General features: G+C 42.9%; 1 protein-coding gene across 2 annotated transcripts in view; it reads right to left on the reverse strand.

The window, feature by feature from the left end:
- Positions 1-25,399, reverse strand: part of TMTC2 (transmembrane O-mannosyltransferase targeting cadherins 2) — a 253,991-nt gene extending 228,592 nt beyond the window's left edge. Inside the window, exon 1 of one of the 2 annotated variants that reach the window (XM_040558339.1) lies at positions 25,224-25,398. In XM_040558339.1, coding sequence (XP_040414273.1) covers positions 25,224-25,306 — 83 coding nt within the window. In that variant the 5' untranslated portion in view covers positions 25,307-25,398. Of the gene's footprint in view, positions 1-25,223 lie in introns of both variants that reach the window. The other variant, XM_040558346.1, reaches the window with a different exon arrangement.
- Between the last annotated feature and the right edge of the window lie 603 nt (positions 25,400-26,002).

The raw sequence follows: 26,002 nt of genomic DNA on the forward strand, positions 1-26,002 counted from the left end.
TGCCCTTATCCTCCCTCTTTTTTGTGTTAGGCAAGGCAAACACAAAGTTAATACCTCCATCTCCTTCCTAGTAGGTAAATTAAGAGTGTAAGAAAGGACTTTTTACTTCGTCTTCTATTACAGCTGCACATTTCTAAACAACTTGTGTGTGCCTTTTTTCTAAAAAAGAGAGGTCACAGTGCTTTAAAAAGTTGACGTAACTTCATATTTTTATACTGGTATTTTAAATCATATCATGATTGTTGTAGTAGCAGAAGCAGTAATACAAAGATAAAAACCCAGAAAGACAGTCTCCCAAGCGAGACCACAATGGGAAAACACATCCCTGAAGGAGAATGCTGTTCTATCCCATTTCCAAACAGCTTTATAAAATGAAGCCAGACAGAATTAGCTACTATCCAAACGCTACTTACTCACAACACACTGTGTATTTCACATTCAGAGTGCTGCTCAAAGGGGCAGAAAGGTCCCCGATCTGACAATAGCCTGCTACCAGGTGGAAACAATTAAGGAAGGAAGCTCTCCTGCACTGTGCAAATTATTTACTAGCGAACCCCACCGAAGTTCATGCCATGACCCAGTTTAACCACATGACTTGCATCATGTCTCTCCCTTCCTGCATGTCTAGGATAAGACAACCCTCTGAATTCTGCATGTTTCTGTAGAATATTTTGATTTCTCTAATTTGTCATAATTGTAGTTGTTTTCAAAAATCAGTCTGCCCTCTTCCTGCATCTGAAACCAGAAATAAGGAACATCTTTCTTTTGCTGTGAGTCAGCCAAATTCTATTTACTAGCTATATATTAACTTACATCAGCTGAAACTGTAGCTCAGAGCTAATAACACAGCCTATTTTTTTTTTAAACGAAAAACAAGGGAAAAGGAGGATAAAAGATGTGCCACTAATTTGGGGATGATATTTTTCTAGTAATCATGGTTAAAAAAGGTTTGTAAATATCGACAGCAATGCTAGTCTCCACCTTACCATCTTTCTATATGATAGTTTTCTAATAAACTATTATAGGGAAAAGAAGAATTTTTAAAACACAGTGGCTAACTTGATACATTCTGCACATTTATAGCCACTCTATATGGTCATTTTTTATCTTGGACATTTAAACCAAGAAGTCAGAATCTACTCCTTACCACAGGGTGATTATTTCCAAAGGTTATTATTAACTACTACTCAACTCAGAGAAAACAAGAAGGGGAGAAGTCTCTCCTGTAAAGAAATTCACTGAGTGCCCAAAAGAGGGGGAAAGTGCTGGAAATATCTCTGGATCTGCACATCTTTTGTTCTCTCTGAGCAATGTGAGAGCACCCAGAAACACCTTTGACTAGATATACTTTTTTTAAAAAAAAAAAAGTCAAAGTGCAGTTTTTGATAGCTTCAGAAGCAACTGTGGTGCAGGCTGGCAATTCCATCCCTCACACAAAATCAGGTAACGCACACTGGTGAGAGCATTTAATACCTCTGAATGTTTTCCATTCATCTTAGAGACTCCTGGTATTTGATACCATTGAGGACCACCTGCCCAAACATACACCAAGAACAAACAGAGAAGAAAAAAACTAACATTCAGCTTCCCTCCACTTGGGTTTCCTCTCTGCTCAACAACCCAGCCATCACCGTTTTCCAGCTTCAGAAGCAAGGAAAGAGATCATTTCCTCCCTATGTCTCGGAAACAGCTGGGGAAAGACAGCAAAGATGCAGCACCTCAATGTCATGGAAATTGTTTGATCCTGAGTCTTATGTTGATGCTCTGAATTAGAGGAGGAAGGAACAGTGACTAGCACTTGGGCCAACATCCTTTCACCATGACAGCAACTACCCATTTGTTTCCTCCTCCTTTCCAGTGTACCCAGTAAAACTGTATGTCCAGTGCCCTACACCAGCACTGCTAATTGCAACGGAGAGTGCAACCAATACTATAATCTCTGTAACATTTTTTTTTAATGTACACAAACCAAAAAGAAAAAAAAGAGAGAGAGGGATGAAAATAATACCTCTTGCTATCAACAGATAAAGCAGGAATCAGATGGCTATGAATGGAGCAAGGGTAACAACTTCTCCTACTCCTGGCAAAGACCTACATCACTGAAGGAGCAGTAAAAAGTACCAATGGGAAATGCAGCAGGGAGAACCCCAACACACTTAATCCTCAGTAAAGTCAACTGAGCTTAGGTAGTCCATGGAGCTCTTTACATCACCAGAAGGGAGAGATCCTACTTACACATTACCATTACCAAAACCCATAAAATATGGATTCTTTTTCTCTACCCCCTTGAGAAAGGGGATGGAGGAGTGGGATTAAAATGTAAATTAACCATCAAGAAATTTAATAGGAGTCCCTGAATTTTACATCATCCTCAACAACTTAACAAGGTCAGTCTTGTTCTGGGAATAAGAATTGTTAGCAAAACTGTCAGCCCCATAACATAATCATTGTTTTATTTCCTTGGCAACAAAGGAAACTTTCAGTGGAAAGAGATTTAAAGTGTGGAGTGGACATTCCTCTCCAGATTGTAACCTTTTCCAATAGAGTCTAGTTACAATACATCTGTTGAATATCTCTTTTAAAAGGCATTTGAAATACCAAACAGATAATACACAATTTAAGAGCTTACACAACTCAGTTAGAGCTACAACCCTCTGAAACTAGTAGTTCACCTCCTGGTTCTTCTACCCACCTATCTAGGAGAAAAACAGAGAGAGAGAGAGAGAGAGACTTAAACATAATCAGAATTTAAAACAAACCTCAAACTAAGCAAATGCAAATATGACTTCTGCTTACACACATCTGTACTGTGGGAACACCTACCCTGAAGCACCGGCATACAATAGGTATTCTCCATCTGTGCATTCAACTGGCATGTCTGATTGTATAAAGCTGACAGTGCGATTAGCCTGTCATCTTGGTAGATAAAATAAAAACAAATAAATAAACTGAGAGACTCTGGAAAAGGCTGGTCTTTCAAATATATAGACAACTACGAACAAAAATACTTTAAAAACTAACCATATCTCTTCAGACTTTGCATCATCAATAATATTACTCACCAACCCAAAATTAAAATCACTTCAAAGAAGAAATATCTGAGTAGAATCTGAGTAGATATCAAACGTATAAAATACCTGGAAAGGGAAAAAAAAAAATTGCCTTGGAAGCATTTGCCAGTAGATTTGCTTCCATTACAGCCAGCAGTGCCCAGCTACACCAATGCAAACACTCAGAAAAGCCACCTGACCAAAAGCACTTCTGTAACATTTGTGTCATTTGTTCTAGGTCATTTTCAATATCCTTCCGGAAAAAGATGAATTACCAGTTAGTGTTTCCACTGTGAAGGAGAAGAGTCTGAAGAAGTTACAAAAAGAAAAACACAGGGTAACACAACTGAAAAATCTACATAAACTCAACATCCACATCAGGAAAGATAACTAAAGTTCTGTGGAATATCAGACTGCAACCAGGAAGTAAGGCTTTTGAGAAACTCCTTTCTAATGAGGTTAACAGCTTCTTACCCACTGTGTACTAGCTCCTCAAACACTAAAAGAATACACAAGTTTTAAAGTTGGGCAAATCACTTTTTTTTTTTCTTCCCAAACATCCTGGATCAGGGGATGTGAGTGAGTGAAGCTGGAAGACCTGCAGAGACCCACTGGCACAGCAGAGTGCAGCTGTACCGGGCTGACTAAAGAACGGCCAAAGGAGGATCTGATGTCAGCACCCATGCAGCATTCCCACGTTCACTGTGAATCACGCTAGAAGTTACATGCGCTGCCATTTTTCAAAGCCCAAACTGGAGTTAAAATGCCAGAAAAGCCCTTTTCAAAAATGGGGAAAAGTGATTTCAAACAAATACAATGCATCGCTATTTTCTTTCCTAACGCTTCTCAGATACAAAAAGGGAAAGAGATATAACACAGACTCCCCTTTCCAATACATAAATCCAGACTTCTGAGTGCTTTAAAAGAAGGGAAAAGAATAGGCAAATTAAGTTTTTATCAGGAAGCCATGAGGCACACAAAGGAGCGAACGCCCAGGAAGGGCTTTGTTTCATTCTGCTTTGTAAACACTTCGATATGATAGCATTCATAAAACTTGTTTGCATGTGTTCATAAAGCTAACTTTGCCTTACTCATTCCTACGCCCCGCTGCCAGTTCAGGCAGCTGTAAGCAGACTGCTGCCGTGCCCACACTCTGATTCCGGATGCTCTCCGGCGGCTGGGAAGGCAATGTGGGTGCTGCAGGTCGCTGGGGTCACCACCAGCAGGGACCTCAGGATGCTGCCTTCGCCTGCAGCTTGTCCGAGCAGCACCGCCATTGTCTGCACAAAGGGCAATGCTTCGAAACCAAACGCTTCTAGAAGGGACTCTCTGACTCCTGACGGAGGCTTTGAAGCCAAGCCCACACCACCTGCATTGTAACAAGGCCGCAATCTTGACACTTTGATAATGACAAAGAAAAAAAAAAACAGGGAGGAATATCCACTATTAATCTCATGACATCATAAATCTGTGCACAAATGTGTTCGTTAGCCTTATGTGCACACTTCAGCAGTTATGCTGGATTAATATTCAGTGTTGGCAGCTTAGAGGAGCTATGCGGGAGTGGAAGTTATTGTGGAGTTCAGCTTCTCAGTGAGTGTCTGCAGGCTGAAATAATAAGCAATAACCTTTGTATCGTCTCTCCACATTTGTAGGCATTAAAGAAATCCATTATTTAACAGAGTAATATAGAAGTTCTAGAAGAAGTAAATGAGCAATCTATCCTGAAAAATTATTTTAAAAGGTTTCAGCATTATAGGTTCAAATGCTGAAAGTATTTGAATATACCTAGCAGACTTAAAATGAAAACAGAAAGCAGACTGTGCTAATAAAAGTTGATCCAGATGAATTTAAAAAGTGAACATTTATTTCTTAATCTGTAGGAAAACAAGTAGTTTTAACAGACAAACAGGTACGTTTAAGGAGTGCTGCCAGGTGCCTGAGTGGTGTGTGTTCAAACTGCCTGTCAGTATTTGCAACCACCCAAAACAGCCCCTACCCTTCCCACCAGCTGCCACCTCACTCTGCAGCTTATGCATTCAGCCGCTTCCACATCAGTTCACTGGAGGTGGTTTGTAGGAAAGGAAGTGAATCAACTACCAAGTACTGTTCCTAAGTATAAATAGTGCACAAATCCATGCTAAAAGTAAAATAATAATCATCGGGGGTAAAAATAAATCAAAGAAAAGTTTACTCCAGGGACAGTGAGACATCATCTAAAACCCAGGACACTTGTTCCACCGAGCCTGGAAAACGTCCCCGAATAACACAGAGGCAGCTCTGCGCTTTCAGCCCGCTGCTGACTAGCTCCCCATGGCACTCCTCGCAGAGCCGGCGGGCCCCAGTCGGAACGAGCAGGACTCAGCCTACAAACCTACTCCTTCTCCGCTCCTCCCAGCACCAGCGGCTGCAGGGCTCGTGGCCCACCATTACCTCGCCACCCAAGGGGCAGGGGGACAGGGGGTCACAGCCAGCACCGCTGGGACCAGCGGCAGGCAGGAGGGGCACGGCTCATCCTCGGAAAGCAAATCCCCAGCATTCGCTGACTCGAAATAGGACAGCGGCACACATGTTTCACTGGCAATGATGTTCATTGCTCTTATCTCCATCAGCTCAGCAGGGGTCAGGGCCAGGTTTCCAGTGCCCCTGCAGCTTTGCTGAAGCCAGAGGAATCAAAGGAAATTCAGACAGCTGCTGTGGGATTATAGGAGCAAGGCAGGCAGGGGAGGAACAGCCAGAGGTCGTGATCAAGGCTGTCATGCCCAGCCTTCAGCAACCGCTCTCGGGAAACCAGAGCATCCCTGGGACTGCCAGGCAACGCTCCGGATCTGAAGGTGGCTCTGACTTCTGGCAAGGGCAGGAGACTCACAGATTTGCCCTGCTAACAAAGGTGCACTGGAGGGCGTGCTGCAGCTCATCAGTAGCACATATGTAATATAACCTGATTCCTATTACTTTTCTATTTTACCCTCTCTTAGAGCTCAAGAACTTTGGGTAATATAGAAGAGAGGCTGTTACCAGTGTTCATCAGCATAAAACCCTGATGCTTGTCCTTACCAAAGTCATAAACCTGCAAGAGGCAGCAGGTTACATGAATTATAAGAAGCAACAAAACACAGATCAGATTCAGAGACCCGAGTAACAAGATTTAATTAATCCAATCCATCAGTGAAGACACCTTTCTGCGAGACACCAAAGAAGCTCAGAGCAGGTTCTTTCTCAGATTACGAAAGGTGTGATCTAAGGGTGAAGTAGGAAAAAACACGAGGATAGGGACAAAGTGAATAACAACAACAAAAAAACAGGTGAAAAACAGAACAAATTTAATATTGAAATGCAAGAAGATTAGTTGAGCTTGTGTCGCTTTCACAGTTCGTGGTCTATGATGATAGAAAAAGGCTTGTTCCCAACATTTATTTCTGGTAGAACTTTTTTTTTTCTTACATATATATAGAGAGAGAGAGAGAAAATAATTGTTTTCCAAATAGTAGATGATTAGTACAGGGAAAGAAAATTAAAAAACAAAACAAAACAAAAAAACTGTAAAAAGCAGAAGTAACTAAAAGAGAAAAGACTTTGTAAAATTCCACTTCAAAAACATTCATAAAATTATCTATGACTACACCCAGGTCTTTGTATAAAGGTGCATACTTTACTCCTATCAACAGATGAGTACAACTTCAAACCTCCGAAGGCTCACAACACCACCTCAGGCAAATCCACAGATTAGCTTGTGGCACTGTTGATTCTATGATTTCATGGTTAAAAACAAAGTAAATATGCATTAACCAACGCATTTCAGACCAGCAATCTAAAAAATACATAACTGCCTTCAGAAAGTACTGAATCCCCTTTAGAAACAGATACATAGAAGCAGCAAAATACAATTTTCCAACAGCATTCAGAAACATGAAGGGAAAATTATCAGAAAAAGATTCAGATGCGTTACCAAAAAAGGAAAACAATCATTTATTAGATGCAATTATTTTGATTGTAATAATCATTCTTTTAATTATGGTTGATGAAAAACATTACCTGTAATTTATTTTCCCCACACCAACGTTCCAGATACAGATTTCCATCACTTCATGCTATAGGTATTGATGAGGTAATTGGAATTAAAACATGAGCAAAATCTCTAAGATTTTTATGTTCTTAAAAAAAAAATAAGACAGTCGTACCAATGTTTAGGTTTATATAAGCAATCCTACTAAGTCAAATAAAAAACGGGCAGGGGGAGATAAGTATGTTGGTTTGGTTTCCAGAATAAAGGCCTGAACTACAAGCACATTCGGACTGGGACAGCTTACACTTGTGTATTCCCTCAGATAGTGGACACCCAACTCTACAAAGATCCGGCTGATACAATACTCAAGATAATAAATTAGAAAGGATATAGCTCATATGTCTGAACCACCCAAACTGCAAATACCCAGAAATATCTAAATCCAAGTAACTTAAATTAATACTGAGGCAAAAATACAGTGATGGTCACAATCTGGGAATATATTTAGACATCAGGAACTCAAAAGAATGAACTGAATGTATGTCAGCCCTTAGCCTGGATGATTTGCTGCTGTTCTCCATTAGAGTGGACAGAGATTGCCATTGTCCCTCATATTTGCAAGGACTCCAAAACTCCAACTAAATCCCCTTGGAAAGGAAAATATTGTTATTATGGTTACATGGACTTAAGATAGTTAACTATGCACCAAAGCAAATGATGAAATTGTGCTATAAAAAGCATTAGCTGTCTTGAATGGCCACGATTTATTATTATTTTTAGTTTCATGTATAACCGTTCTTATTATATAATAGCAGTATTCAAAAGACAACAATTACCACTTGAATTGACTTCACCCTAGCACCTTGACCAATAGCTGTGGTGCGCGCAGCACTGCCAAGTCACTACTACTTTGTAGTTGTTGTTGGCTCATCTGTGTGAGCAGATTGTTCCCACACCACTATGTTCAAAGCCTGGATCTCACACTTGATACACAGAACATGGATGTATTATAAGGATTACTATATCAGCTATATATACAGCCAGGTGAACACTGGCTGTAAGCAGTTCTAAAGTATCCTTTCCATCTAATAAAATGGTGTGTTAAAAAAAATGTTAACTTGAAAATCTCAGTGTATTTTCCCTCCTGCTTTAAAATCAGAGAGGGAGATGTATGAACCACCAAGCGCGAGGGGAAAAAAATGACCACTATTGTATTTTTCACAATAAATTGACAGAATTCTAACTACATCATGCATTTCTACCAGGCTCGTGCCAGCATCAAAAGCCAGACAACATGCAGGCAAATGCAGGAAATCTTTTAAAAGTTCATTCGACATTCTCAAGAGCATCCCCCGAACATTTCAGTAAAACTCCACATTGAACTGGTCTCAGAATACGCTAGTTGTGGTTATGTCTCCATTTTCAGTCCACAAGTCTTAGAGGCCTGGGCTATAACGTGTCTTTACAAATCATTTATTCTTTAATGTGAAGATTAAATTTTTGCCTTTGTCCTTAAAGGTGTAGACATTATAGGACAGAAGACGAAGTCCATAAAGAAAAAGCAAAGTCTATTTACCTGGTAGTTCAAATGCACATTTGCCTTCTATAACAAGAGCCTCAGCAAAAACAGGGAAAAGAGTACTTGTTTAATTCATAACATTTAATCTAATAATGGGATTATAGATGAATGCCACATGCTGTCCAACTCTATGTTTGAAATTCAGTCAGCTCTCATGCTGATAAGGATTTGAAAACTTCTTTAAATATTCAAAGTACAAACACAGTGCCACTTTCCAAGAGTTTCTATAGCTCTTTATCATCAAGTATTTCTTCACATACATGTCCCTAAAAATAGCATCATCTCTGCTGATAGTTCAGTCTGGCCTTCCATTCAAACCGCTATTGCCAAGACTAGGTTAAAATCTAGCGCTTCATTAGCCACACAGAGGCCTTGGCAAGAACCAGCCAAAACCAACAGTGCTTTGCATCGCTGCCGTCTGTCCCAAACTAGGGCTTAGTGTAAGGAATAGCCAAACAAGGCAGCCACAAACCCTAGCTTCTGCAGCTATCTAATTTTTGCGCAGTAACACTTGGGCCTCTGTCTTCAGCCACATTGTTTTATCCATTTTCCTTTCCCAAGCAATTTATCTCTTTTTTTAGTCTACATTGTGTCTTTCTCCTTGAAAGGGCCAAACTCTATTAACTAAACCATTGCTCATTTTTCCTACTTTGGTTCCAGCGTCTGTTTTCTGTATATGTCTTATTAGCTTTCCATTGTAGGAAACATGAGAGGAGAAAACCACCCAGGGAGACGGAGAAAGAGAACAGGTTAGAAGAGCAAGCTGAAAACTCGTGAAAGGCAAAAAGTGAAATCTAAGGAGACCTCTCTGGACAGACTTCACTGGTACGGTCTGATCAGATTATCACCACCAACTGCTCATCACCACCTACACCACAAGCAGCTACCCCTTTTCAACCTGTTAGTCATGCTAATGACGTGATTGATCTCAGATTTGTTTCAGCGAAGCAAGCATCCTTGGTTTAAGCAGTTTGACCCAGCCTGGCTTGCTACAGCAAAACAGTTGAGACTGCCAAAATCCAGGGCTAATGTCTCTTTCAGCAAATGCAGCAGCAGCATTGACATACTGAGGGCAATTTTCCTCTCTGTTTGTGTACTGGCTTTAGATCCTCTGCATCCCACGCACCTAACCACCACCAAGGCTGTAACTCATTTCTCCCTTCTCCATTACATCTTCTGCGTTGCTTCTCCTTTTTCCAGACCTTTCCTTACTTTAACTTGTAGATGGCTCTTGTACCTGCAAATACAACACAAAGACTAACATGCAGGAATCTATGCATATGCTCTTTCCTATGCATTCCTCTTCTCATCCTCTTCAGTCTGAAGCTTCCAGGAGGAGAAAATCTCTTCTTGAGTGCTCCTGAAGCACCCTAATGCACCACTCCCTACACAGTGGGATAAAAACTGGCTGGGTAGCCGGGCCCAAAGAGTTGTGGTGAATGGAGTCAAATCCAGTTGGAGGCCGGTCACTAGTGGAGTCCCCCAGGGCTCAGTGCTGGGGCCAGTCCTCTTTAATATCTTTATCAATGATCTGGATGAGGGGATCGAGTGCACCCTCAGTAAGTTTGCAGATGACACCAAGTTAGGTGCGTGTGTCAATCTGCTTGAGGGTAGGAAGGCTCTGCAGGAGGATCTGGATAGGCCAGACCAATGGGCTGAGGTCAACTGTATGAAGTTCAACAAGGCCAAGTGCCGGGTCCTGCACCTGGGGCGCAACAACCCCAAGCAGAGCTACAGGCTGGGAGATGAGTGGTTGGAAAGCTGCCTGGCCAAGAAGGACCTGGGAATACTGGTTGACAGGCAGCTGAATATGAGCCAGCAGTGTGCTCAGGTGGCCAAGAAGGCCAACAGCATCCTGGCTTGTATAAGAAGCAGTGTGGCCAGCAGGGCTAGGGAAGTGATTGTCCCCCTGTACTCAGCTCTAGTGAGGCTGCACCTCGAGTACTGTGTTCAGTTTTGGGCCCCTCACTACAAGAAGGACATGGAGGTGCTCGAGTGTGTCTAGAGAAGGGCAACAAAGCTGGTGAGGGGTCTGGAGAACAAGTCTTACGAGGAGCAGCTGAGGGAGATGGGGTTGTTTAGCCTGGAGAAGAGGAGGCTCAGGGGCGACCTTATTGCTCTCTATAGGTACCTTAAAGGAGGCTGTAGAGAGGTGGGGGTTGGTCTATTCTCCCACGTGCCTGGTGACAGGACGAGGGGAAATGGGCTGAAGTTGCGCCAGCGGAGGTTTAGGTTGGATATTAGGAAGAACTTCTTTACTGAAAGGGTTGTTAGGCATTGGAATGGGCTGCCCAGGGAAGTGGCTGAGTCACCATCCCTGGAGGTCTTTAAGAGATGTCTGGATGTTGAGGTTAGTGATATGGTTTAGTGGAGGACTTGTTAGTGTTAGGTCAGAGGTTGGACTAGGTGATCTTGTAGGTCTCTTCCAACCTAGAGGATTCTGTGGTAATACAACTGAAATGAGAGGAGTTGCCTCAGTTTCTTATCAGTATGAAACAAAAATAAAAAACAAAGCTTAAGAACCCCAAACACTCAATGAGAAGTGAGAAAGCATTTGCCCCAGACACCTCTGCACACAACGTTTGAAGAGCTCTGTCCCAGTGTTACATCTCCTGCTGCCTCGCCACTTCACCTGTTTCGTACTTGCCCACTACAACTCCCTATTCCCCAACAGCAACTAGGCAGCGTAATCAGCAGGATCATGTAGCAGGTGTGTTCACCTCCATTCTCCAGAAATATAGGGAATATTAGTCTCCAACCTGGAGGAAGAACAAGGTTCTGCATCCACCTGTAAGGAGAGATAGCAAGGACAAAGGAAAGGTTACAGCCTGAATCTAACCTCCCCACTGGGGGGATGTTCCTCCTGGCAACAGCATATAATGCCATACTCAGAGAAAAAAAATATCATCAACAGCACGCCAAAATGAAGCCATTTAAAAGAATGAATAGCAGCTATTATTTTCTTAAGACCTTGATGTTTCTGTCTTTATGCAAGTTCATCTTACAATAGACCGGGCTTTATTTAAATGAGAATTAGGCTGCAGCTTTTTAGTATACTCTAGGTAAAACGGGTGAACACACACAAAGGGCACCTGATAACATTATTTGCACATGCACCATTGTGTAACTGTTTCCATAGGCACAAAGGACTGTCAGGCTGCCATAAGACTTCATGCTAATTGCTTGGTTGTGTATGTGTTATGAAATGTAAATTAGGACTCCCTTAAAAACCTGGAAAATTGCACTTATCTAGATCTCAGAGGATTAAGGAGGCAGTCGTTCAAATAGTATTTGTCACCAAGAAACATGAAACTAGGCTCTGCAAAGATATTCTCCACGAAGAGAGAGATAGAGGTCTGTTAATGTATGTGACAGTTGTTCTGCTGTACAGGCAGCTCTAAATCAAATTTGCAAAACAGTGAAACATCTGGAGAGGAGAGCCTCAGATGGTGAGAGCCGTCAAAAGTTATGATAATGCACAGAGTGTTTCTTTCCCGGGCATGACATGAAATTAAGTAGTTAATATACATGACGACTACAACAACTGACATAATTATCAAACATTTCACAACTCCTATGACTGAGTATGAGGGTGAGGGGCTGTGCTGTGACTTTTATCTTGCCTCTTTCCCCTTCCAAAAGAAAGCTGCACCCACTACCAAGTAGTTCTGAATAACAAAGCATAATAATGATACTAATTCCTTACATGCAGTTGTGCCAAAAAATATAAAATAAAAATATATTACAAGAACAAGCACAGTCCATAAACATTTTCATTGCTTCATTATTTAGGACCAACCAAGCGTTTTATGAATTGTAGTTATTTATGATGGTTTATATACTCTGTGTTTGTTTATGCCCAAAAGGTTCACCTACTTCCTCACTGCAGCTCTCCATCACCCAACAGCAAGGCAGGTCAGACTTCAAATTGCATCGCAAGGGTCTTATTCCTGTATCCTTGTGGGCCCTCTATCATGCAAACACTTAGCCATGTGTTTAACTTTATGCGTACAAGTAGTCTCACTGAACTCATTCATGAAATTCTAGCCTTATTTAAATTGCCATGAGTTTTACCATCGACTCCAGTTAGACCAAGATTTCATCTAATGGGAGTATTTACATCTGAAAAGCTGAACACATGTCCAGGCGTTTGTAAAGAGAGAAGTCTTCAAGGCAAACCTGAGGCCTGTGTTGCTGTCTTATCTCTTACTGACACGTAGGACATACAAAATAATTTGCTTTTATCTTGACCTTATCTAAATTAGGATGCAATAAACAGATCATCACTAAAGCATACTATTAAGTCATTTTTCTTCCTTCTTGGATATTATTAAGCAGGCCATTCATCCTCTCCAATCTGCTAATGTTTTCCATTCCAATAAGCACGAAATAGTTAGTGCATAATCATCTAGGCACAAAGACTGATTTTGCTTAGCTGGATACTTGCTCATTTGTACTTAGAAAAAGAATAAATTTCAGGCAGGTACAAGAGACAGAAAAACAGATTAGTTAGCTGCAGTTTTCTTTCTTTAATTACAACAGCAGCAACATTCAACCAGTCTAAATTGAATTCAATTAAATCAACGTTTAGCCAGTTCCTGAAGCAACAGCTGAAATATAATCTCTGCATTTGCTTCCTCATTTAGTTTTATTTAGAACAGATAGTGAAAGGTGACCCATGTACCTAACTTGTAACCCTCAGCAGAAAAAAATTAAAACTGCGAAGTCAACACAGCTCTTTTGCTGCAGAAAGTAAAACAGCAGAAGTTACTGTTGTACACGAGTTCCTGCTGAAATTCAGAATAATGACTAAAGAAACCAAGACTCTGGCTATAAAAAAACATGCTTTCTTCTGATTACCATACTGCTTACTATATTTATGAGTTTAGAAATTCCTGAGGGCATAATTTGATACTAATTTAATCACTCTGTTGGAAGATTCACTGATTGCAGTCCATCCCTTCACTCCCTCCATGACCTGCGCTGTTGGCACAGACATAAGATAGCACTGCAAGTACAACTAAGATGAAAAATATCCGTTATTATATGTGCAATTAAATATGCATATTAAATGCAATTGTCCTGCTACGCACAGGATTCTTTTGCATTTTACAAAACAAAATACGGCATGATAAGCAGTCTTCCTTGAGCAGCTTATTCTACAAGTGTGATCACTTACCCTTGGCGAAGGACTAACTGGCATGATTTCAGGCTCATGCTATGAATTATCACAGTATCTGCTCTTCCTTAGCAGGACAGTGTTCTGCTACCTCACGCATTTTATATAGGATTTCATGAAAAATAAGGATGGAAAACAAATACTCTCCACTCACCAGTATCTTCTCAGCCACATAATACAGCATATAAAGTATAATATTGTGCTTTTCTTATATTCTACACACATGCTTCCCTGTGACTTATCTTAAAGGAGGTATGCAAAATAAAGTGTTCTCAGGGCTGCTGTTCAAGCGAGAACACTCAGCCATCACTCCCACTGTGCTACACAATGAACAGATGTCCCTACAGCCTTGCCCACGCTAAGGCGATCAAGTGCAACTTACACTTTTAAGCAGTATTGTTTAAATTACACTAGGCCAGAAGAAAGTAAAGCTTCTCAAAAACCGATTTTAATCCCACCCATCACTGAAAAATCTCATCCAAATCACTTAGATTTTTCTTACATATTTACAGAAAGAATGAGACATAGCCTTTAATAACAGCGTTTATGCCAGAATCCCATAAGCTTTTCCATACTTACATGTACTTGTGTATCAGCATTTTATTTGTATGCTTTAGAATCACTTATTCAGAAAAAGGGACTGTAACATGTTGGGATTCTGCAGTAAGAAACTGACATTTAAATCTTTCGCTGCAAAACGAGCTCATACACTTTTTCACACTATTAACAAATAGCACAGTGCGAACATAAACTGAAACTCCTCACCTATAAGAAGGTACTGTACAAAATTCACAAATTTCAGACTGCAAGATGTTCAGAACAAGCCAAGCACAGAGTCAGGTAGGTAGATTTAAATATCACGCATGGCATGTGATTTTTGGAAACTGTGCCTAACAGGGTGGTACCTTGCTTCAAGCTACTGCATCAGAGCCTTTCAACATACGTGTATCATACTCATCACCATGGCACCTGCAGACCTGTCTGTACCATGCAATTTTCCTGCTTAGACAAGACTCCTTTTCCAGCACTAACCTCAAGGAGCACCGAGACCTACAGAGTATGAAGAGCACCAAACCTTCTCTTTTTCCTGCAAAAACAGCTGACCCCCAATCACATCAAGTCAACAGCTCTGAAATACAGTAGGCTGAGCACGTCTTAGCATTAGATGGACAAAACACCACTGCAATTCCTATACAGTTGGTATTTTTTTTATCAGTTTTCAAGAGTATAAAAAAATCAAATATTAATACTTCTTAGCATTACACACTAGTGGATTAGGTATGTAGCACAAAAGCCAGTGAAAGCCAATACCCCTTGAACCTTATTTTCTTTGTGGAATCTTTTTCCCACCTCACCAGACAGTTTCCTAAACCCTAGATGAGGTGGCCTTTAACTGTTTTTGGAAGAGATTGCATATAACGGTTGAAATTAGAACATTTAGAAGAAAAATGAAAAAGAGCTGACTGTCCCCTACAGGAGAAGAATTACCTACAGAATCTCTCACAGGTTTACTGTACCTCAGCAAATCAATTTTGTTTGGTTATAAACATCTACTTTTTTCTTAATATCCTTATATTATTTTCTTTGTCAAGTGCTAAAAGCAGGCTTTAAATTCCAGAGGACAAACTAGCTTCCTGCTGCATGGACATGTAATCCTTCCTTCTTGTTTTAACCCTATATCAGCCAGCCATAAAGCTCCAAGCACCTAGGTCCATCATAAATCAGGATAATTCAAGATTTTGTTTTGAATGCATACAAACCTACTGATTCAACATGAATCAAAACAGAGTTAGAGAGATGCTTTTTACAAAACACTTAGGTAAAATCCCACAGCACTGTGGCCAATATGTTGTGGATAAGCAGCAACTTTATGGAAAAAGGAACACATACATGGACTTCCATTAAGCTTCCTTCCTTTAAGTCCGAGCCATCCCTTTAAACAGCCAGATGCCCTTATCACGCTGAACCAACCAATGCAACATACATATCAAAGATGCAATTTTGGCTGCCAAGAGCTTGCAATCACATTACAAGCAGAAACAGGGAAAAGGGAAACAGAAGCAGTATGAGATGTAATGGCTTGCACAGTAGCTCGAGGCACATCCAGACACGCAACCCCAGGCCTAGTGGGGTGGGTATAGCTTCCATCTCAGGTTCCCCCTGCCAGCAATTCTCCATACGCCCCATAACCACACTCAGGGTGCCGCAACACTAACTCAGGCACCACAGACCCGGTGCGGAGCCAATTCCTGCAATCACTGCAAAGGCCAAGAAGGGCACGAAGATGGCTGGCAGCAAAAGGCAGCCTGCATGGTGCTCTGAAGGGATCCAGCTTGGAGTTTGTTTTTTTTAACGGGAGGTCAGCAATACAAACAGGAATTTACTTTCTGGCCTTCCCCCATAGTGAAGTCTGTCTTCTTAAAAAAAAAAAAAAAGAAAAGACCACGTCAACAATTCTCCAGGATGCATGGTGTTTATTAAAGAGAAATACAATGATTTTTAACAATTCAAGCAATTTACGTATAAGAGATGAGTAATGTACTGTGAAATGGAGTAGAACGTACAGCTATATCTTCTCACACACAATACAAAATTTATTCAAGTATACTGGTGTTAAAAGGAAGCCATAAAGAACTGCTTGTGTTACCAAAAAAAGTTGCTACACACAAAAATGCAATGTTATTTGATTAAAATTTTTCATCATTCTCTTCATACTTTTTCTTTCTGAAAGCTTTATTTATATAGCTATGCAGCATTTAAATTATTTTTTTGGCACTGGAATCCTAATTCAGATCAAAGGACTTTTTAAAACCCTTAGTTTTCTTCTGCTTTAATTATAAAAATGTAAAGAGATCAAAAGTTTAATTACAAATAATTAATTAAGGAATGAAATCTTTCTTCTGCAACTAGCATTAATTTTGCAAGACCGATCCTCCTTTCCTCCAAGGGAAAAAAAAAAACTTTAAAATTTTCCTCAAGTACAACTGAAATTGTTTGGGGAAAACAAAGAACATGCTCTGAAGCTCCACGGAATTTATTACAAGGAAATTCTTGTTACAATTCACAGCTTTTCAGCAAGGAAATGCACAAATAGATGTACACCATTCCCAGAAGTATTTGCTCAGGAACCATAACGTGTTTCTTCCTTTTTGGCATTGGATTTGCTGGGGGGAGATATGGTAGACTAAAATGAGGGGGGGCAGAATGAGAACATCCTTGCTAGAGGCCCACAAACCAAATTTCCAAACAAAGCTTCACATCCAATTTCCAGGAGTTGCCCAGGATGATTCACTGGTGAAATTCCGGCATCAACAAGGAGAGCCAGGCCAATAAACAGTCTTCATCTAAGAAAACAAGTATCTTCTTATTTTAGTGGTATCTAGAGGACTGATGAATAACTCACAAAACGATGCAGTATCTTAAGAAGCCTTATTTCTGAGCCTATGCCTCACTTCTGAGCCTAATTTCTTCTTCACCTTGTTATTAAAATAATTAAAACAATCAACACTGCAAACGCACTAAGCATTCAAATCAAATAAATACAGTATCAAACACAAGCAAAGGCATGATTGCACCTTCACCTCCACATAACTGACAGAAATGAGAGGATATGACAAGGCATAGTATTCCTTCAAGTGTTTTTTATTTGAAAAAAAAAAAAGGGTTTTTTATTGGTGGTGGTGGTTTTTAAAAGAGTATTAAGCATGAAAAAGATTATGTAGCAGAGGGTTGATAACCTACAGAACAACAACCCCAAATGTATTCTTGTGCTCACAGCGTCCCACTGAAGCCAGCACAGACTCCTCCTACTTCAGTGAGAGAAATACACAGTGTTACTTGAGGTTAGGAAAGCTATTCCAGTGGCCAGAAAGGTGACTGCAAGCATCTCATCTGGATTTATACCTGGACCTAATTGCCTTCTCAAAGTAGCAGACTAAAAGGCCACGCAAAGAAGAGAGCCATACAAATATAACCGAGTAACAGGCGATGCCACAGACCAGTCCAGTTGCCTACCACAGTAATGGTCTGTATCACCATGTGGAAAGTCCTCCTTCAGCCACCTCTCATCCCGGGGCTTCCTGGACTGGCTGGGCTAGGAGCAGTGCTGAGGCCAATACGCTTCACTGCTAGAGAAGGGGAAACACTCACAGCACATAGTGACCCCACAACCAAATTCAGGAGCCGCTGTGGCAGACTCCAAAGGAAAGTTCGTCCAGCTCCCTGCTGGAAGGCAGATGCCAGAATTGACTCTGTCTCCAGTTTTAGGCATAAAACAAAAGTCTGCTGTTCTATTTACTGTTCTGACTGCATGCACTCCTACACACTCTTTTAGAGACTACACTGATTTTGTAACAGGTTTTGCAGCATGTATATGGGCCATTTGTATAAACCACTGGAAAAAAAAAGATATGAAAAAATAGCTTATGCTGAAAGCACAGTGCTTCCAATAAAACAAACAGCAATTAAAGAGATGAGATGAAGGAAAGAAGGGATGTGAAGACAGTAAATGTCTTACCCCCAGCTGAAACCTCCCACTATTCCTGAAAAATCTCCTTCTAAAGCCAACAGAAAACAAAGGCTAACATAATTCCCAGTGTCCTAGCACCATGGCTCCATATCAGCGGGCAGCTCAGCACCACCGCACCGCTCTCTCACTCCCCCTCCTCAACAGAGGAGGGGGAGAAAAACATGATGAAAAAGGGCTCAAGGGTTGAGATAAGGACAGGGAGATCATTCACCCATTACCATCATGGGCAAAACAGACTCAGTGCAGGGAGATTAATGTAATTTATTGCCTGTTACTAACAGATTAGAGCAGTGAGAAACAGAAAGCAAACCGAACACACCTTCCCCCCTCCCCTTCTCTCAAGCAGTGCAGCAGAACAGGGAATGGGGGCTGTGATCAGTCCCTAACACTTTGTAATCTACCACTCCTTCATCTTCATGCTCTTCCCCTGCTCCAACATGGGGTCCCTCCCACAAGATGCCATCCTTCCCAAACTGATCCTACGTGGGCTGCCCATGTGCAGCAGCTCTTGAAGAACCACTCCAATATGGGTCTGTACCAAAATGCTCCAGCACAGGTCCCCCACGGGCGGCAGCTCCCCCCAGACCCCCTGCTCCTGCATGGGCTCCTCTCCACGGGCTGCAGCTCCGGCCCGGGGTCTGCCCCTGCGGGGGCTCTCCATGGGCCGCAGCCTCCTCCAGGCCACATCCACCTGCTCCACCGGGGGCTCCTCCACGGGCTGCAGCGTGGAGATCTGCTCCATGTGGGACCCATGGGCTGCCGGGGGACAGCCTGCTGCACCAGGGACCTCTCCATAGGCCACAGGGGAACCACTGCTGCGTGCCTGGAGCACCTCCTACCCTCCTTCTGCACTGACCTTGGTGTCTGCAGGGCTGCTTCTCACCCCCCTCTCCATGCTGTTGTTGCACAGCTGGTGGTTTTTGGGTTTTTTTCCCCTTTCTTAAATCCACTCTCACAGAGCCACAACCAATGTCACTCACTGGCTCAGTTCTAGCCAGTGGCACATCCCTTTTGGAGCTGGCTCTGATCTGACATGAGCTCTGCTCACAGAGGCCACCCATGCAGGCCCACCCATCTCTCCAGGCTATCAAAACCTTGCCACGTAAACCCAGTATATCTAGGTAACACAAGGATTAACATTCAAGGAAGACACTTCTACATTTTTCCTTTTCGAAGGCCAAGAATCACTGGTGTGTCAAACATCAGAACACAACGGCCAGTGATCCCTCTCCACAGAGGCTGGATGACCAAGTTTCATCAGCATCATAATGCTTGGTTTAGTAGTTTTCTTCTTCCTCAAAGTGAAATAGAGTTTGACACGCTACTTGATCCTCAACTGCCATCCCTGCAATCCATCCGGTTTCTTTGTTTTGCAAGAAGCTGTCAAATATGAGTGCTGTGCCATCAGGAAAGGGCAGAGCCTAAGTACTCACCACTACCTTTGTAGATGACCATTTTGATCCATTCATAAGTCTGCAAGGTGTTTTGACTGTACTGATGGAACAAACTGAGTCAACCTGTTAAGTAATATCCCAGGTGTGTTTCCAAAAAAAACATATCCTTCATCTCTTCAAGTTTCATTCAGCAATAGGCTAGGCTTCAGAGAAAAACAGTTCAGCGTAGAGTTCTTTGGAGCATGAAACTGGGAAAGTAATTATAGGATTTGCTCCCTCTGCTGCTTACTTGGGAGGGACCATCCATGCAAGCCATGAATATACATATCTCATGTCTAGAGGACTATTCTGAGGCTATAGGTATGTGACTTCAAAGCCCGATCTAGAACTGAAACAAAATGCCATGGTCATCCTGACTTAACTAGCCTGCCCATGAGCACCCATTTTAAAGGGCAGTAAGGAGGGTTTATATGAATCAGTCACCCCAGGTGGGAAAGCATGGGAGGTTCAACATTTGCCAAGCCTCAAAGGCCAACAATAGACTTCTGCAACCAAGAGAAATTTAAAACAAAAAAACAAAAAACACACAAACTGGCGGCCAAAGCATCAGAAAACAAAGAACTTCTGGCATAAGGTACAGATTTCCAGGTAAAATAAATCCATCTTTCAATCAACCATTTCTGACAAAGAAATTAGGGATGACGAACAGTTTAAAAATTAAAAAGACAGTTGATCCAAGTGATGTGTCAAGCCTTTAAAATAATTCAAAAAATGATAAAAATCTAACCATAAGCATGGCCCAAGAAACAGATTCAGTTTTACATAAGTAACAATGAGAATAAGCATCTCTCTCTTAAAATTTAGTCTGTTTTTCCAATTTGGAGCAACTTTCACCACAGGTTGCCAACAGGCTCGCATCTACAGCTTAAACATCAAATATTTCAGCTAAAGAAAGAAATTCCATAAACAAACAGCAAAGCCTGCTTCAGACAACTTCACAGAAAAAAAAAATAATCTTAGCAGCCAACAAGGAAAAGGCAAACTTCCAGATGAGTGAGGCAAAGGAGCTCTAATTCAGCATTCTTGCAGCTATCAGATGGTTAACAAATTGAGATGAGAGACTTCTGTGCCTTTTGAGCAACTTTCACTCTGGCAAACTTAAAGGATTCAGAAGTGCAGCTGGAATACATATGGGAGATGCAGGAGAAAGTGGATCATTTGAATTTGTAACTCCGTTGTGAGCTGGAAGAACTTCCTGCAGATGAGATGCATCCCGCCAGTGACTCAGGGAGACTCTCCGTCTGCTAACGGTAATGAATTTATTCTCTGAACCACCTACCAAAAGCGACACGGTTTATGTTAGTGATATATATGCAACAGAAATCTTAAAATAAAGCCTGCGAGGACAATTTCTTTTTTGCTTCAAAAAATCTCTATACGAGAGCATCTCCACTGGAAAAAAAATATATATATATATTTTGATGAAACAGATTTCACATTTTGATTAAGGTGTCTTATTCAACAACATTTTTATGCATAAATGTTTTCTAAAGCTAAAGCCAAATACACTTTTAGATGATGTTCACAGTTTAAAATAGAACAGGTATCACAGTAACAGAACATTATCATGCCAGCTTCATCCCATTAGACAGTCAATTACTGGTTTGCTTGGTTGATCCTTAACTACAATAGCTGAAAACCATGTTGCCTCTGTCACTCGTGCATCTTCTCTGCATTGTTTTGCTTTATCAGCACATACAAGGCCATGTTTCATACACAAATTACCAAATTCACTTGAAATTAGCACATTTAAGAGAGTAGAGGAGGGACAATGGGAAAACACTGCACAGAAATTGTGAATGTCTTCTTCCCATTTTTACTGACCACCAGCCTCACTATTGAAACTGAAGAGAATGCAGCCTCCTGAGAACTGGATCTATTGCAAGCTGCTGGAGATAATGCACTTGGTGCTGAGAAATGGAGAGCAGATGACAAAAAGGAGCCACAAAAATCACAAATGTAAATTAATAATCAAATATACACATACAACGAGGAAACAGATGGCAAGTAATTTTCCCCAGTGTACTTACACTTGTTCTTCTAGATCCTGTATTTGGGTCACTTGCTAGATTAATTCTCATGTGTCAGACCCAACAGAGGTACTGTGCAATGGGCTCAGCCTCAGCCTATTTTTAAATTATGCTAGTTTGACTCTACACTGTGAAGGCATTCATTAGAATTTCTTCAATGCAGCTTGTAATACTGTCCTCTGACTTCGAAACAAGGCTGCCTGATGCCGTTTCTACCATCAGCTAGACTGCCCCGTTCAGGCCTACTGAACACAGCACAAGCTACAGAAATGTGGTCAGTGCTACCACATCTCATGGAGGCATCCTACATAGAGGCAGACAAGCCTGACAAAATCGGTGCTCTGGAAAATACATACAGCGGGCCACAGAGAAAATACACCACTGGAGGTTATAGATTCCTCCTAACACCCTCCTTAAACTATGCCTTTCTTGTTTGGGAGTACAATGGAATACCTCAACGGATGAGTTGCTTTTGACATGCGCGCTGTAGCAGCAGCGTATGACCCTGGGATACTTGGAGCACTAAATCTTCCACACCTCAGCTACAAACTGACAGGGACCTGTCTTACTTAGCACAGGTCATGCGAAGGACCACAGCTTCAACGCAAGGCACCCACAGGTCAAACTGCCTGCTTTGGGGTGGGCTTAAATGGCAAAGGAAAATAATGATGCCAGGGTGCCAGCCTAATTGCAGCCATAGGTTTCCCTCCTGTAATACTGGTAGACATTAGCATGAAACAAGGACGGTATGTGCAGTGACTAGAGATTAGCCCCCCCTTAATCTGGCAGGAATCTGGATTTAACTCAGTGCAACAGTGAAGATCTTCAACACTTCCGTAGAAATGGAAATTGCATTTCTCCCTACCCCTCCTTATTGTTTCCAAAATGATTTTGCTCAGCAATAAATAAAGCTTTATTAGCATGCCATGTAAGCTCACTGTGGCATTAGTCGAACATCAAAATATTTCCACCCCTCTTCCCACATTCATCTCTTCTAAAACAAATATGCAAAAAGAGAATGGAAAATATATTTGTTCCTAAATTAACAAGGAGGTTGGTGGAGGAGGATTCTCCCCCCCCCAGTAATCTACACACGTAACTAGGAAATATCACAGCTGTCTGCGAAAATTGCAGCAGCAGGGAACAGGGTGACAAAAGCTTGTTTTCTAGGTCCACAGAGGAAAAAAAAGGCAGTGTTTCTTCTTTATACTAGCTCTCAGATTTAGAAGCTGTCACTTTAATTTAAAATAATCAATATGTCAATTGATTATAAAGATCATGTTTACACTGATTACACTCATGCCACATATCTGTCCAGCTGAAAGTTAGGTTGACTCATGATGAAAAGTGAGTATGTGTACTTTTTTTTTTTTTTACTCAACTTCCTCAGAGCTTAAATTCAATTTCAGCTTAATTGGGTGAAGGGTAGGAAATAAAATATTGAATCCTTTGATATAAAGTCATAAACCCCAGACTACAAGCAAGCTTGTTATATCACTGTCCGTACAGTCTTTGGTTTGGTGCTGTGCAGCCGCTAAAATATTAAGTTTTACCATTGGGAAATTGATTTTGTTATAAGAAGTTTTTACGATGCCACTTAATCTTAACCAACCTACATTAAAAAAAATATACAGAACACAATTACAGAAACCCTTTATATAGTAAGCTTGATCACTATATTAAAAAAAAGAACAGCCTGATGTAATTTCAATATAATGGCAATGGAAGCAGAAAAAGCTATAGCAATACACTGCCCTCCTGAAACAAAGATTGCAGGTTCCTAGCTTAAATGCACAATCTTGATTCACTTAAAGTTAGTAGCATGATCCATCTCCCACATGGAGGGCTGTGTCCTGCAGCTCCAGCATCGACCTCCTTTTCTAGCGTTACATTTCAAGTAGGCTCCTGCAGGGCAGCGAGATTCTGTGATTACAGTTAAAAGAATACTTTAGGTCTGAGAGCCTTGCCTCTTTGAATAGATAACCATTTCTAGTTCAACAATTACCAGCATGCAACAGCCATTTCTGCCTTTCCCCTTCCAGGGCTGCAGTTGAAAGGCATCCTAATTAGATGACCCTGCGTACAGAACTGCCATTAATTGGCTTTTAGAGCACTCTAGTGAATACCTAAATCTTAGTTACAATGAGAAGTACTTTCTTTAGTTAGAAGGTAAACATACCAACACTGCCTTGCTTTGGAACACCTCTTAAATAGCGTGGGATTAATATTAGGAATACAGCTGTGATTACCTTTTCCACCCGTTCCTCGATGACACTCACGCATCCCCACTTCCCAACTGTGTTAAAGCACGCTCAGGCAAGATCAAGAATAACCCTGACCTCCACATCAATAACATCAGGTAGTATTTCAAACTGCCTTCTAACCCCAGCCAATCTGAACTGGCCTGCAGGACAGGCTTATAAGCACGTCCTTAAAAAACCCAGTTTTGCCTAAATATTGCAACATATGCCACTTGGGTTTACGTAAATATTCCACAACTCCTGCAGCTCTTAACTAAAACAAGCAGGTCTAAAACAGTGTCAGTGTGTCAAAATATTCACTGCTTTCTATTGATCCAACTCAGACCTCGTGTGTCAGAGTAACAGTTTATTTTTTTTCTTTTACCATTGGTGAATGAAGTTTTAAGTTGCAGGTTAAGTTTAAGGCAGGTTTAAACAATAAAAACCCTCATCCGTAGCTGGAAGGCTCACACGAGCCCACGACACTTCGCAGGACTTCAGGCTCACACCAGCGACCTGCAGGACCGAAGCCGGAGGTGCCGGGATCCACAGGGGACATGGTGCCCGGCACCCACCCAAGCACGGGGGGCTTCGTGGCCACAGCCCTGGTGCAGGACAAAGCTGGAGCAGAGCTAGGCCCCCGCACAGCAGGTGCAGCGCCCCGCACCACGGCGGGACAGGACGGGGAGACCCCCGAGGTAGCAACCAGCGAGCTGCAGACAGGTGCTTGGGGTTTTTTTTTTTTTTGCCTCGGACCGAGGCAGAAGCCCGGCCAAGGATGCAGCCTCGGGGACAGCTCGGGCCCCGGCCCCGAGCAGCACCACCCGCCGACCGGGGGCTGCGGGACCCAGCGCGGAGCTGTCAAAGCAGCCCCGGGCTGGCCTCTGGGGGGGAGTTCACGCCGGCGGCGGGCGAAGCGCCCCAGCACGGTCAGTAACTTCACCCAGCCGCGCCGCTCTCCCCGGTACGTGCTAATTACGCACCCGTTTTAATCGCGCCCGGATTAAGCCGCGAACCACGGTTTCCCCCCGGGTGCTACCGGCGGGGGGGGGGGGGGGGGGACACACAGACACCCCCCCGACGACGGCGGCCCCCGGGGGGCTGGGGGCAGGTGGGCAGCTCCCTCCTTCCCTCCATCCCTCCCCCGTGCCCCCTACCTGTCGTCGTAGCAGAAGTCTGCGCCCAACGTGTTGAGGTACAGGGCGAGCCCCAGGGCGCCGCTCACCAACTCCGCGACCATCTCTCCGCCCGCCGCCGCCGCGCTCGCACCGGGGCAGCCCCCCCGGCACCGGCCCCGCCGCCGACGCCCCCCGGCTCCGCGCTCCAACGGCGGCCGCAGCCCGGCGGCGTCCCCCCGCCGCCCCCTACCCCATGGCAGCGGGTACAGCCCAGCACCAGGGCGCGGCGGCGGCCGCCCCCCCTCAACACGGCCCCGGCCCGCGCCCCCTCGCAGCCGAGCCGGGCGCCGCCGCCGAGGCTTTGGGAGCGCCCGCGTGGGGCGCCCCGGGCTCCCAGCGCGCCTGCGTGCGGGGCCGCCCCCCGGCCGCCCCCCGCCCCGCCCCGGGCCGCCCCGCCCCGCCGGGGGCTGCCCGCTGCCGCCGCAGCGCGCCCGAACGGGCGTTGGGTTCGTTCGTTCGTTCCCCCGTCCCCGCTTCCCTGCTTTCTTCCCGTCTTCTTCTTAGCCTTTGTCTTTTTTTCTCCTTTTCCTTGGCGTTGTTCTCCTTCCTTTTCCCATCGCTCTTTTCCTCTTGTTTTTTTTTTTTATTTTTTCCTCTTTTTTTTTTCCCTTTTCTTCCTTTTTACTCCTCCCCCCAAGCCCACTTCGTTAGCAGGAAAGACAGGACCCGCATCGCGGGATGCCATGGCAGAGCGGGGGGCTCCGCGCTCCCGCTTGCCCTGAGCCTCCCGGTCTCCCCCCTGCCATGGTGACAGGACG

Source organism: Cygnus olor, chromosome 1 (assembly GCF_009769625.2).
Source record: "Cygnus olor isolate bCygOlo1 chromosome 1, bCygOlo1.pri.v2, whole genome shotgun sequence".
NCBI classification, from domain to species: Eukaryota; Metazoa; Chordata; class Aves; order Anseriformes; family Anatidae; genus Cygnus; species Cygnus olor.